Raw genomic sequence first — 12,822 nt, forward strand, 5'->3', positions numbered from 1 at the left:
CTGTTGGTGATTTAACAGGCAGACCACCTGCTGACATCACAAGATTGGTTGCGCAGGCAGGGAAACATCACAATACCCCTCTCATCATTCCACCTGCTAATTGGTCCAGAACCCTGCCACTGGACCCTTTGGTGGACAGGCTGAGCCTGGGGGTGGGGGGAATGGAAAAGACTACTTATTATACAAATGATCAGCCAAGGTGACCATCAGCAGAGGGTTGTGTGCATCTCATCTCCCCTTAAAACAAATTGAATTAAAGACAGAGGTAAAAAGTAATTTAAAGAAAAATCAGTAGATCGGTATTACAGTCATTTCTTCCACAGAACCCCTACTACACTTTTCTGCTGAACCCTGTTTGGGAAACGGTGAGTTAAGCTGCAACTGATTAAGTTACACACCTATAAATAATGAAGCATTTTCCAGCCCACAGCCCCTCCCCAAATTCCTGCATCAGCTCCAACTACAATCATGTTTTTCCATCAGCTTTAGCATTCAATTATGTTGTAGACACAAATGACAAGATATATAATAAACAAGTTTTGGTAATGCTGAACTCTGAATGATGTTGCAAAATTTTCTTATGAAAACATTCTAAGTTTGTTTCAATGGCATATGACAAATTTGGCCCTGTGTTGAAATTTATGTGCTCAAGGCTCATTTTGCAGAATTATAGCAACTGTTGACATTCATAAAAAATACTGGTATTGGTTATTCTCTACAGTTTATTCAAAGATCAACTTTGACTTGCAATATAAACAAACCAAACCCAAAATTTAAATTGGCAGTCAATCCCAATATATCAGACAGAATTTACAATACACGATGTGCAACTTACTTTGACCATCTGTCCAGCTTTCAAGGTGTATTTGGCAGTGAACTTGTAGACTAGTTCCTCCCCATCTCCAATTTGCCTCTTTAGTCTCCATCCTCCAAGATGCTGATCCTGCAAGAAAAAGTTACATTATAGATGGATATTTTATAAAGAGCCTGCTCAGATTACATCTTCCAATAATACAGAACTTCATTCTACCAATAACTAAAAGCAGGGTTGTGGTGCGTGCTGGAGCTCACCAAAAAACAGCAACAAGGAGATGCCTGGAGCTGCTCCCTGAGATGCCAGAGCAGTGCTCCGGTGAGCTCCAGCAGCACTTCACCCCTGACTATAAGTTTGAAAATTGAGCTTCCTGGTTTCAAGTGTGAACAATTCCTCGGGTAATTTCCCATGAATTTAAAGGCTGTTATAAAATCCAAATAAATGTTAGTGTCAACTCAAAGCAAGACAGTAAATGCACAAGTTTTCTGGGTCCTCACCTTCTCAGAACTATTGCTGAGACAGACAAACTTTCCCTCAAGGTCAAATGGCTCAATACTGATCAAGCCACTGCTCGAGTGTGTTTGCCTACTGCTTTCTCTGGGCTCTTCCATTTCTACACGCTTTCGTTTGGTGCGAGATGTATGAACAGCACTGCTAGATGTAGCACGGGATACTGTAACTTTAGAGGAGGGACTTGGTGACAGCCTCAACCTGTGAACAAAAAAGCACAAATTACATTAATCTTCATTGTCTGTATGCAATTACCAATAGTCTTAGGATCCTGTTTTTTTTCTTACCCCAGGTTGACTGCTGCCTTTGAAGATTTCAAACATACGATTACATACATATTTGCTCTTTTCCCATGGATCAACTTTCACTTGTGTTGTACAATGCACCCAGAAAAACTAGATAAAACAAGAAATCTAACCCTCCTTTTCTAATCATTTTTAAAAACTTGGTTCAGTGAGCTAGACTAGTATTGACTGGCAAATTGCAACAATACCAAATATTAAAATCAAAACAGTCCCCCACCAAATAATAATTTTCAAAAATAAATAAATAAATAAAGCGCAATTGATATTGGAAGGGGCTCAAGCTCACCAATCCCCTCCTGCACCCTCAACAGGTTTGTTAAAGGTGGTCTGTGATAAGCAAGACAGTGTAGGGGTGAAAAAATTTGAAATCTACTGGATTCGACAAAATAATATTGGGGGACCCACAACAATATACATCACAAATATGTTATACCACTTGTTCCACCCCAGGTTAATACCAGCTGGGACACTTGGCACCAACTTTAATCCATCTGGTTCTACTGGTAGGTCACTATTCACCTGCTCTCCTCCCCCCCACACCCCGCCAAAAACTGTAGACTCTTTTCCCCCACAGCATGGATTAGCTTTTTAAATAAGTAATGGACATTGTGGAGGCAAGCACTCTTATCAAATCTTTCTTTTAGCTTTAAATTTCTACTAACAACTTAAAACTGCATAATTGAAAGGCCCATCATCCTACCTGAGTCATCACATACTATTGCATATTCTCCTTCATTCAAAGTGTACATTCCATTTTTCTATCTATCCCAACATTGTCACTAATCTTGAACAAATGCTCCATCTTTGGAAGTTTCAATCCCCCCCACCCCCCACCCCAGTCCTTTCTCCCAAATTCACTGCCCTTCCTAAAGCAAGTCTACATTCTTCAACTTTCTTCGAGTGGTTTCACTCAGTGTCAAATCCAACTCTCAAATACATTGCAAGTCTATTCTGGCCATACTAAGAAAATCTATTTCCCCCCTGGTATGGTCATGAATGACTGGGTTTACAAAGCTCTAGTGACCAATTCCAATTAACTAGTTATGTTCAAATTGGGTTTGATGGGTTCCAAAGAGAAACAAGGCTGGACACATTATGAACAGTGGTCTTTATTTACATACAGGGAATTCACAAAAGGGCAAACATTCACACAGACTAACCAAGAATTCTTCTTCTTCTTTGGCTTCGCGGACGAAGATTTATGGAGGGGGTAAAAGTCCACGTCAGCTGCAGGCTCGTTTGTGGCTGACAAGTCCGATGCGGGACAGGCAGACACGGTTGCAGCGGCTGCAGGGGAAAATTGGTTGGTTGGGGTTGGGTGTTGGGTTTTTCCTCCTTTGCCTTTTGTCAGTGAGGTGGGCTCTGCGGTCTTCTTCAAAGGAGGTTGCTGCCAGAAGCACGAAAATTTGCAGAACAATTACAAAAATAGACTGAGGGAGGAAGACGGGTAATGAGAGTTAAAATGATCACGACTGATATGTATGTGGGTAAAGACAAAAATAGACTGAGGGATGAAGACGGGTAATGAGAGTAAAAATGATCACGATTGATATGTATGCAGGTAAAGAGGTATAAGAGTGAATAGAGACAATGAGCATACATGAATGTATCTGTACTTAGAGGAAAATATAGATAGTATAGACAAGAATTAATAAGGGAAGGTAATGGAATAGAGAGAATAAGGAGGGAATTAAAAGAGGGACCTTTGTGACATATGAAAAGTGAAATCTTTTCTGGGGGAGGCGGGGTGGGGGGAAATAGCGGTCACTGCACAATCAGTTGACGCTTGCGAGTGGATTCGCAAATCCAAATGGAGAGGGGAGATGTGGTTGTCCGACAAGGGATAAAGGACAACTCAGGAGGTGAAGGGGAGATTGGGGATAAATAAGATAGAAATAGGAGAATAAGGAAAATGTTAGATGTTGTAGGAATGTTGTCTTATAAAGAGTTGAAAATAAGAAAACAGAAATGGAAAAGGAGGAAAGGTAATGATGGAAAAACGGAAAGAGAAGATAAACAAAATATAAAAGGGCTACGCTGAACTATATGTCTTTAAATATTAATGGAATACATAACCAAATTAAAAGGAAGAAACTACCAAATTTAAATGAATAAATGTATTCCATTAGAAAAAAATAACATATTGGTTAAGAAATAATATTGAAATATTCGAACAAGTATAGGAGCCTTACATTAAATACAATAGCGAAAACCTACCGGGGACAAACATTACCTAAGTTGATGGAAGGAGAAGGAAAGAAAAGAATGGACTCAGTAGAATTTCTGGTGTAATTTTGTTGAATGACAACATTGTCTGACTGGATTAATGCAACCTAGATTGTATACCTAAAATGGATGAGAGGGGGGGGTGGGGGGGTGGTTTGGGAGGAAAGGGGGGGGGGAGAAAAAGTCACTGTATATGTGTGAAAAGAAATAGTGTATATCATGGCTAATGTGATTTATGGTGTGAAAAATAAAAAAATTAAAAAAAAAATAAATAAATAAAAAGAAAAAAAAATCAGGAAAAAAAAAAAAAAAAAGGAGGTTGCTGCCCGCCAAACTGTGAGGCGCCAAGATGCACGGTTTGAGGCGATATCAGCCCACTGGCGGTGGTCAATGTGGCAGGCACCAAGAGATTTCTTTAGGCAGTCCTTGTACCTTTTCTTTGGTGCACCTCTGTCACGGTGGCCAGTGGAGAGCTCGCCATATAACACGATCTTGGGAAGGCGATGGTCCTCCATTCTGGAGACGTGACCCATCCAGCGCAGCTGGATCTTCAGCAGCGTGGACTCGATGCTGTCGACCTCTGCCATCTCGAGTACTTCGACGTTAGGGATGAAAGCGCTCCAATGGATGTTGAGGATGGAGCGGAGACAACGCTGGTGGAAGCGTTCTAGGAGCCATAGGTGATGCCGGTAGAGGACCCATGATTCGGAGCCGAACAGAAGTGTGGGTTATGACAACGGCTCTGTATACGCTTATCTTTGTGAGGTTTTTCAGTTGGTTGTTTTTCCAGACTCTTTTGTGTAGACTTCCAAAGGCACTATTTGCCTTGGCGAGTCTGTTGTCTATCTCATTGTCGATCCTCGCATCTGATGAAATGGTGCAGCCGAGATAGGTAAACTGGTTGACCGTTTTGAGTTTTGTGTGCCCGATGGAGATGTGGGGGGGCTGGTAGTCATGGTGGGGAGCTGGCTGATGGAGGACCTCAGTTTTCTTCAAGAATAATACACAAATAACTGTACATCAGGTGCAAATACATTGTTACTAAAAATTCTCAACTGCCAATCAGGAACTCATAGGTTAAACACACAATACCCACTCCCCTCTAATCACAGTACACTAATAAATAGCAAATTACTTACAACTAACAAGTACATCAAATGAACCTGGTCTCCAGCCTGCCAGATCTAACCATAGGCACCTGGAGGACAAATCACACGAACAGCTGCAAGGGCCAATCACGCATTAGCCTCACAGATCGACAAATCTAACCCTTGACTGAGGTGTCTTCTAACTTGGTTCTAGACGGGAGGTCACAAGACCAACACAATCCACACTATACAAGTAGTCCTCAATTTATGATGGGATTGTGTTCAGGAACTCAAAAGTTTTAAAAAAAAAACTTACCTTTTTTTAATAAAAATGAAATGTTGAATACCAAGACTGCAAGTGTGGCTGAGTAAGTGCGTACGTTACTTTTATGCAGTGCTGTCATTGCCCAGAATTGTGCGAGAGTAGCATCCTGCATATCACAAGTATACATCAGAACCCGAAAATGAAAGTACTGATTCTAACCATTGCATCTTCGAAAATTCGAAAGTCAGACCATCTTAAAGTGGGGACTATCTGTACTAGTTCACTTCATGCTTTTTCTCGGATGTTGCTGATAATTTTGTTAACTACTTTTAGCTGATTTTTTTTGGGGAATATCTACCCAGATTGGTACATCCCACCAGCCCCCACACCCAACACACATCTTACCACCTGCAACAGAACCTCTCCTAGGATAAGGATCTCTCCCCTCCTTGACCACTCATACCTTCCTACAAAATCATCTCTTAGCACCTACTTCTGTGATCACAAGCGCTGCACTTGCACTTCGACCTCCTCCCTTACCACTTCACTGTGAATCTGTATTTAGTACATGCAGTGCTCCCAGTGCAGCCTCCTCTACATCATGGAGACTGGATGAAAACTAGGAAATTGTTTTGCTAAGCACCTTCACTATCCACTGCAAAAGCAAGGATCATTCAGTAGCAAACCATTTTAATTCCACACATCATTGCCACTCTGACAAATCTGCCCATGGCTTCAAACAGCCAAATCGAGGCAAAGTGCAAAAATGGAAGAACACACCATATACTTGGCAATTTCCCACGTCCAATTTCTGTTACTCCTCCTTATCCAGTCTCTTTCCCCACTCCTTTTCTTTGGCTTCCCACCCTCTTCCTTCCCAACACTTACCAGAGACTTATAACCTTTAAGCCCTCTCCCAAGTCACCTCTCAACTTTTTTTCTAACCTCCCACCTGTATCCACCCATTACTCTTTCATACCTGTTAACTCATGCTCCTCCCTCCCCACCTTTTGATTCAGTCATTTTTTTTTATTCCTGATGAAAAAGTTAGTTACTGTACCTTTTACTTTCTTTGAATACCATGTGCCCAGAGTTTCTCCAGCACAGTTGAATATTGAACTCAACTCCAGCACATCTGCAAATTTTCTTGTTTAACACTATTTATACTAATCCTATTTACCAACACTTACTCCATAGCCTCCAATGCCATGGCAATTCAAGTGCTTCTCTGAATAAAAAAAATACTGATTCTTTGCTTCCACTAGCTCCTCAGGTTATATATTCCAGATTCTAACCATCTTCAAAGTGAAAATATTTTATTTTCCTCAGATCATATCTACTCAATGTTCAGCCCATGCTCCTGAATATTGTGCATCTCCATCTTCTCTGTTCCTGTAGTGTCCACAAGAGGAATATAACCAACATTTCCAGCCTGAGCCCTTAGTCAAGGTATGAGCAAAAACCAGTCAGGCTTCTGAATAAAATGTCTGGGTGGGGGGGGGGGGGGGTGGGGAAAGAGAGGAGCATAGGTCAACAGGTAATAATTGGTCATGGATAGAAGGGCAGGAAAGAGTTCTCTTCTGAGGGAAAGGGAAGGAAAGAAATGGGGATAACAAAACCCTAGAAGTCTATATTAACACCATCTTGTTGAAGGGTGCTCAGGTGGAATACAAGATGATGTTCCTCCAATTTGCTGGTGGTCACCATTTGGCAATGCACGAGACCATGAGCGGACATGTCAGTATGGGAATGGGGCAGGGAAATTCCTTGACAAAGGGATTAGGCCATAAACAATGGTTATACATCTTTATGTCCTATGGATGGGTGGGACCTGCTGAGTTCCAGCAGAATTTGAATTTTTAAACTAGCACTTCTATTCTCTCCTGGTAAATTAAGAGTCTATCACAGGTAACATCCAAGTGATTCTTCACAGTATCCTCTCCAGTGCAATAAAATTATATGATAATCTCCATTTTGAATCCAGCATCAGAATGCAGTCTGCTTTTTAAGAAGGCTAAATTACTGACAAAAATTAATTCTTACATTCTCCAGCACCAATCCCCATTCTGTCTAGCCAATCTTCACGTTGCTATCTGCAACATTGAACCAAGCAATCCAATTCCAACTCTTGAATCAACAGACTGCCTATTAAAACATTTTCCTCACTGAAGCCCTGAACTAAACAAATCACATCCAAATTCAATGTCAATTATTAACTTTATTTGTGTACTATTTAAGGACACATTAAAAATTATGGCTTAGCGGTTGGTGCAAGGCCTTTACAGCGCCAACTATTGGGACTGGGGTTTGAATCCTGCACAGTCTATAAGGAGTTTGTACATTCTCCCATGTCTGCATGGGTTTTCCAGGGGTGGGGGGAGGGGAGGAGTTTCCTCCCACCATTTGAAAAGTACTGGGGTTGTAGGCTAATTTGGTGTAAATTGGGTGGCAGGGATTCTTGTGCTGAAATGACCGGATGTCTCAATTTTTAAAAAGATGTTAGAACAGTAAACATTTCATCAGACTCTCAATCTGAAATGTCAACTATCCCTTTCCTCAGCTGCTGAACATTTCCAAGATTCTGCTCTTGTATCAGTACCTGCATTGTGTAATTTTAAAAAATTAAAAACATTATTCTATTTTTGAGATATTTTTGCCCATCACCATACCTCAAACCCTGGTCCAAATGACAAACTTTTATGTTAATTGCTCTGCCTTTACATCTTCTTAGTTCCAGCATACTATTTTACACTCCCCCCCCCCCCCCCCCACACACAAAATAAACTTTTCTCTAGTTCATGGAAATTGTCACAATATTACCTAACAAAAATACTGATGGATCCAATGGAAATTAAACCTTAAAAATACCTTCTAAAAGTTCTTTTAAGTCACATCCAATGAGGTTTTACCATAATCACATAGCCAAGTAGAATGTAAAACAATGACATCTAAAACAATTTAATTTCTTCAGATTTACATGTTTGAAATTGAGATTAACTAAGTTTCATGTTGCATTTTTGAGACTAGCATTGGCTGTAGCCAGAAAATGTTTAGCAATTATTTGGAAAAATGAGAGATTGGAGTTTACATAGCTGGCATAATGGAATTGAGATCCTGTACCCTATTGAAAAATAATGTATAATTTATGTGATAATTATCTATCTATCTATTTATTTATTTATTAAAATCAGGAAAATTTGGAACCCTTAGAATATATGGATTTAAAATTTTGAATTCTCCGGCCATTGTGTTACTCTAATCCATGGTAACTATGTTAGTGTGGTTTATACCTCCTTCCTTTCTTTTTCTTTGTTCTTCAGGGTTTAGGTTAGTTGGTTAGGAGAGGTTTAGGAAACAGTATGGGGGGGGAGGGATAGGGTGGGTGGGAGGAGGGTAGGTAGGAGGGGGGTAGTGTGTCTACACACAGTGTTTTTTATTGATATGTATCATTTGATTTTCTGATTATGTATCATTATTTTAATACTTTAAATAAAATATTTCTAAAAATTGTCACAATGTAGACATTTTCAAAATCTTTACCAAACCTCTCAGCATCTTCCCACATCAATTCGGACTCTGCTTCCTTCCCCATACTCTCTCCATTGCACCCAAATTTCACAACCAAAACACAGAGGTATAACAGTGAAACGCAACACTGCTAAAAATTTACATCTTCCAAGGTTTTGCATCAAGGCTGTAACTGCTGCTACACATTTCAATTTGGAGCAAGCAAGAGTAGATGTAGAAAAGTTGTCTTCCATGGTGGGAGAGTCGAGGTCAAAAGGGCATAACTTTAGGATTGAAAGGCATCCACTTAAAACAAACACAAAGGAAGTTCTTTAGCCAGAGGAATTGGTTGCCACGGGTGATTGCGGAGGCAGTCAATGGATGTATTTAAGGCAGAAATTGATATATTCTTGATTAACCAGGGCATCAAAGATTCTGGGGAGAAGGCTGGGCAGAGGGGAAATTGATCAGCTCTTGATTAAATGGCAATGAACTAAATAGTCTATTTCTGCTCCTATGTCAGGCCTAGAAGAGCCTGAAAACTTAATTGTTTTCTCTGGAGTAGCTGAGGCAAGATTTGATTGAAATTAATAAAATTATGAGGGGTACAGATAAGATATATAATCATACATGGTAAAAAATGTCAAATGCCAATGAACATACATTTAAGAGAGGAAGGGAAATAAATCTGAATTTGAAGTCTCATGACAGGAAGGGTGTGAAAGTTAAGGAGTGGGTGCAGAGTAGAGTTTCCAGGATGTTGCCTGGATTGGGAAGAAAATCTTGAGGCAAGGTTAGCAGAGCTAGAGCTTTTCTCTTGGGAGCGAAAAGGATGAGACACGATTTAATGGAGTTCTACAACATTCTGCAAAGCATAAGAAGGTAGACTGCCGGCAGCTTTTCCCCCCCAGAACACAAGTAGCAAACACCAGAGGACATCTGTATAAAGTGACGGGAGAATTGTTTTGGGGAGATGTCAGGGGCAATTTTTTTTTGTAGAGATTTGTGGGTGCCTGGAATGCATTGCCAGGGGGGTGGTGGCAGCTGGAACAATAGTGGTATTTAAGAGACAGACAACCACTTGGATGAAATAAAGATAGTGGGTAATGTGGCCAGGAGGGCTTTTTTTGGTTGGGTATATACATGGGCTGAAGGCCCTATACAATGCTGTAATGTTCTATGCATAAGCCACAAAAAAAGTACCAGGAATGGACTGCTAGGGTAGTGATGGAAACAGACAAATAATAGAATTTAAGAGAATTCTAGATACATGAACATGCAGTGAATGGAGCGATATAGATAATGTATAGATAGTTCAACTTACAAATTTTCAAAGTTACAATTGTTCAAATCTGTACCATACTTCGAATTTCAGTGTCTCCCAACAGCACTGTATCAGTCCCCACACTGATCCACGACCCTTTCATTAAGTTGAGGACTATCTGTACACTCAAAAGTGATTTAATCTAAATTTGGCATCAATTTCAGCACAAACTGTGGGCCAAAGGGGCTATTCCAGTGCTGTTCTATATGTATACACACATATTCAGACATGCGTGAAGTCAAAGGAAAGAGCTGAAGCGTACAGCAGGGATCAAGGGGGTACATCCCCCAGTTGGAAAATTTCTGAAAATGTACACATAAAATTACCATTTTCAAGCAACTCTAAACAAAATCAATTTTGTTTAGGTAGACACTACCATCTGCACCCAGATCCAAGCCCCTTTCAGATCACCAGGCAGTACCTGCTTGACCTATGCTCAAACCAGTGTCTGATTCTTCTGACACCAAGCAGTACTTGCCAACCCGTGCACCTTGCCCAACTTCTCCAAATCCCCAGGCAGTAACTTCACCTGCCCCCAATCCCCAAACTGAGCCTATGTTCAACCCAAACCCAATCTTCAGGCAGGACCCCTTTCCCAATCTGCACCTAATCCCCAGGCAGTAACTACCACCCCTGCATCAGAACTCTAAATAGAGCCATCCTGTCCTATGCCCAGCACGTAGAGGCTATGGATTCTGTAACTCTCACCTTCTCTTCTCTCCCCAAACTTCTGGAAGGCAAGAGGCTCCTTCCACAGGACAGTCATCACCTCCCTCACCCACAGACCCTCGCAGGCCAACTCCCCAGCGCCATAAAGTGGGCTCAGGATTTCCTCCTCACAAACCTTGCAGCTTGAATTTCAGTTAAGACAGTCTTGAAATTCCAGAGTTACCCGAACCTACTCCTACCACCTCAGAGGCCATGTGTCGACTCACTGCACTTACCTGCCCTGGCCCCACAGGCGCACATGCCAGCTCACCTCTCACCATGCTATTCATGCACCATCGATCTAAACAAAGATAAGGGAGCAGAAAGTGTGCAATTGGACAGCCAATCACAGCTGTACAGGCAATAGTGCTGGCGAGCAAAGAGGTGAAAAACATGGAACTCATTTTAAAAATGCGGGCTATCAATTAAAAAAAAACGCAGAAATCTGGAAACTTCACATGCACGTATATTCCAAGCTCAGTTGACGAGCCTTACAGTTGAAGATATACAAATGAAATTCAACTTGCTACATTTCCTTAAGTAAATTCAGACCAAATTATTCACACTATCTCTTTACATTTCACACGAGCTTATTTCTTTTGGAGCCAGAATAGCAGATACTGCATGTCTAGAGCGAAAAAGAAACAGCTGGAGTAAGTAGTATCTGTAGAGGGAAAGGGATTGATGAACTTTCAGGTTGAGACCCTACATCAGAACTAGGTCTTGGCTGAAACATTTGCCTGCACAGATGCTGATCAACCCACTGAACTCTTCCAGCTATTTGTTTTTACTCTAAGCTACAACAACTACATTCTTGCTTTTTTTTGGGCAGTTTAGTTGTAAAATTAAGTCTCTTCAAGGTATGCACACTCCCCTTGCTTTTTTCCCCTCTTCAATGGCTACTCTTCTAATCCTTCATTGTTCCCCACTGCTTCTACTGATCTTCAGTCAGTCACTTCCTCAGTACAGGTAGTCCTCAAGTTATGTTCCAATCCTCCTATCGGATGTCCAAAATCAAAATAGGGCAGTGGGAATGGTGTGGGGACCGACATGGGGCTGTGGAGAGACATTGAAAATTCAAGGTACAGAACAGATTCAAACCATTGTAACTTCGAAAAATCACAAATCAGGGACTAACTGTACTTGTCTTTGCAAATTTCCTCAGAATTTTGCCAGTTTATTTCAGTTGGCTTATTTAACTACCAATAACTACTATTGAAAGCAAATACAATAACGAGAATCTCTTCTACAAAGAGATCTTCCAAATAAGATTTAGTTCAGTAACAAGTCATTAAAACACCAGCATCAAGGCAGCTTCTTGCTGCAGCATACCTCTCTTCTTCACCTTCCAAGAGTTTGCGATAGGCTTGAATTTCCATGTCAAGGGCCAGCTTGACATCCAGGAGATCCTCATATTCTTGCAACTGCAGCTCCATGCGATCCCTCAGCTCAGCCATTTCCTGGTCTTTTGCCTCCAGCATTTTACGGTATTTATCACGGTCACTTGTATGCAGCTCTTCCAACTCCCTAACTCGGGCCTCAGAAGCAGCAGACTACAGTGGAAGTTAATTAAGATGACAAAATAGTCATGACTAATGCTATTATCATAGTACCTCTAAGAGCTCTTTAATATCAAATGGTTATGGATCTATTAGTTTCTCAGTAACAATGAGTTTTCCTGGGAATGCACTACATGAGAACTTCAATAGAGAAGAATACAAGGGCCAACACAAAGCTAAGGTGCATAAGACTCCAATTTAGACTTCATAACAATGCGCAAAATAGGATTAAAAAGCCAATTACTCAGAGGAGCCTACTTAAATAATGACAATAAATCCAGCCTTTTTGGGGGAGGACAAATCAAGTGCAAACACAACATTCTTTTTTTAATTCACCATTACCATTTACCCATACCAAAAAAGTATACAGGTCCTTATCCCTTTATTCTTGATTCTGAAAGTCAAAAACTGAACATTTTTGCTGCATGAATAGTATATTTTCAGGTGTTCTAGAGAGGGAGGAGAGAACGCAACTCAGGCGGCGAGCAGACAGCACTCACTTCAGCAGCACATATA

General features: G+C 40.8%; 2 protein-coding genes across 3 annotated transcripts in view; both read right to left on the minus strand.

Moving 5' to 3' along the window:
* The window catches only part of LOC138758695 (myelin expression factor 2-like), a 179,255-nt gene extending 178,824 nt beyond the window's left edge, over positions 1-431 (minus strand). Inside the window, exon 1 of the mRNA XM_069928013.1 lies at positions 425-431. The gene's annotated coding sequence lies outside the window, so the exon portion shown is untranslated. The remainder of the gene's footprint in view (positions 1-424) is intronic.
* lmnb2 (lamin B2) overlaps positions 1-12,822 on the minus strand; it is a 52,558-nt gene that overhangs the window by 10,588 nt on the left and 29,148 nt on the right. For both annotated transcript variants that reach the window (XM_069927999.1, XM_069928000.1), the window contains exons 6-8: positions 12,080-12,300; positions 1,312-1,525; positions 836-943 (exon numbers count right to left, since the gene is read on the minus strand). In XM_069927999.1, the coding sequence (XP_069784100.1) occupies positions 836-943; positions 1,312-1,525; positions 12,080-12,300 (543 nt within the window). The remainder of the gene's footprint in view (positions 1-835; positions 944-1,311; positions 1,526-12,079; positions 12,301-12,822) is intronic.

The sequence above is a fragment of the Narcine bancroftii genome, chromosome 3 (assembly GCF_036971445.1).
Source record: "Narcine bancroftii isolate sNarBan1 chromosome 3, sNarBan1.hap1, whole genome shotgun sequence".
In the NCBI taxonomy this organism is placed as follows: domain Eukaryota; kingdom Metazoa; phylum Chordata; class Chondrichthyes; order Torpediniformes; family Narcinidae; genus Narcine; species Narcine bancroftii.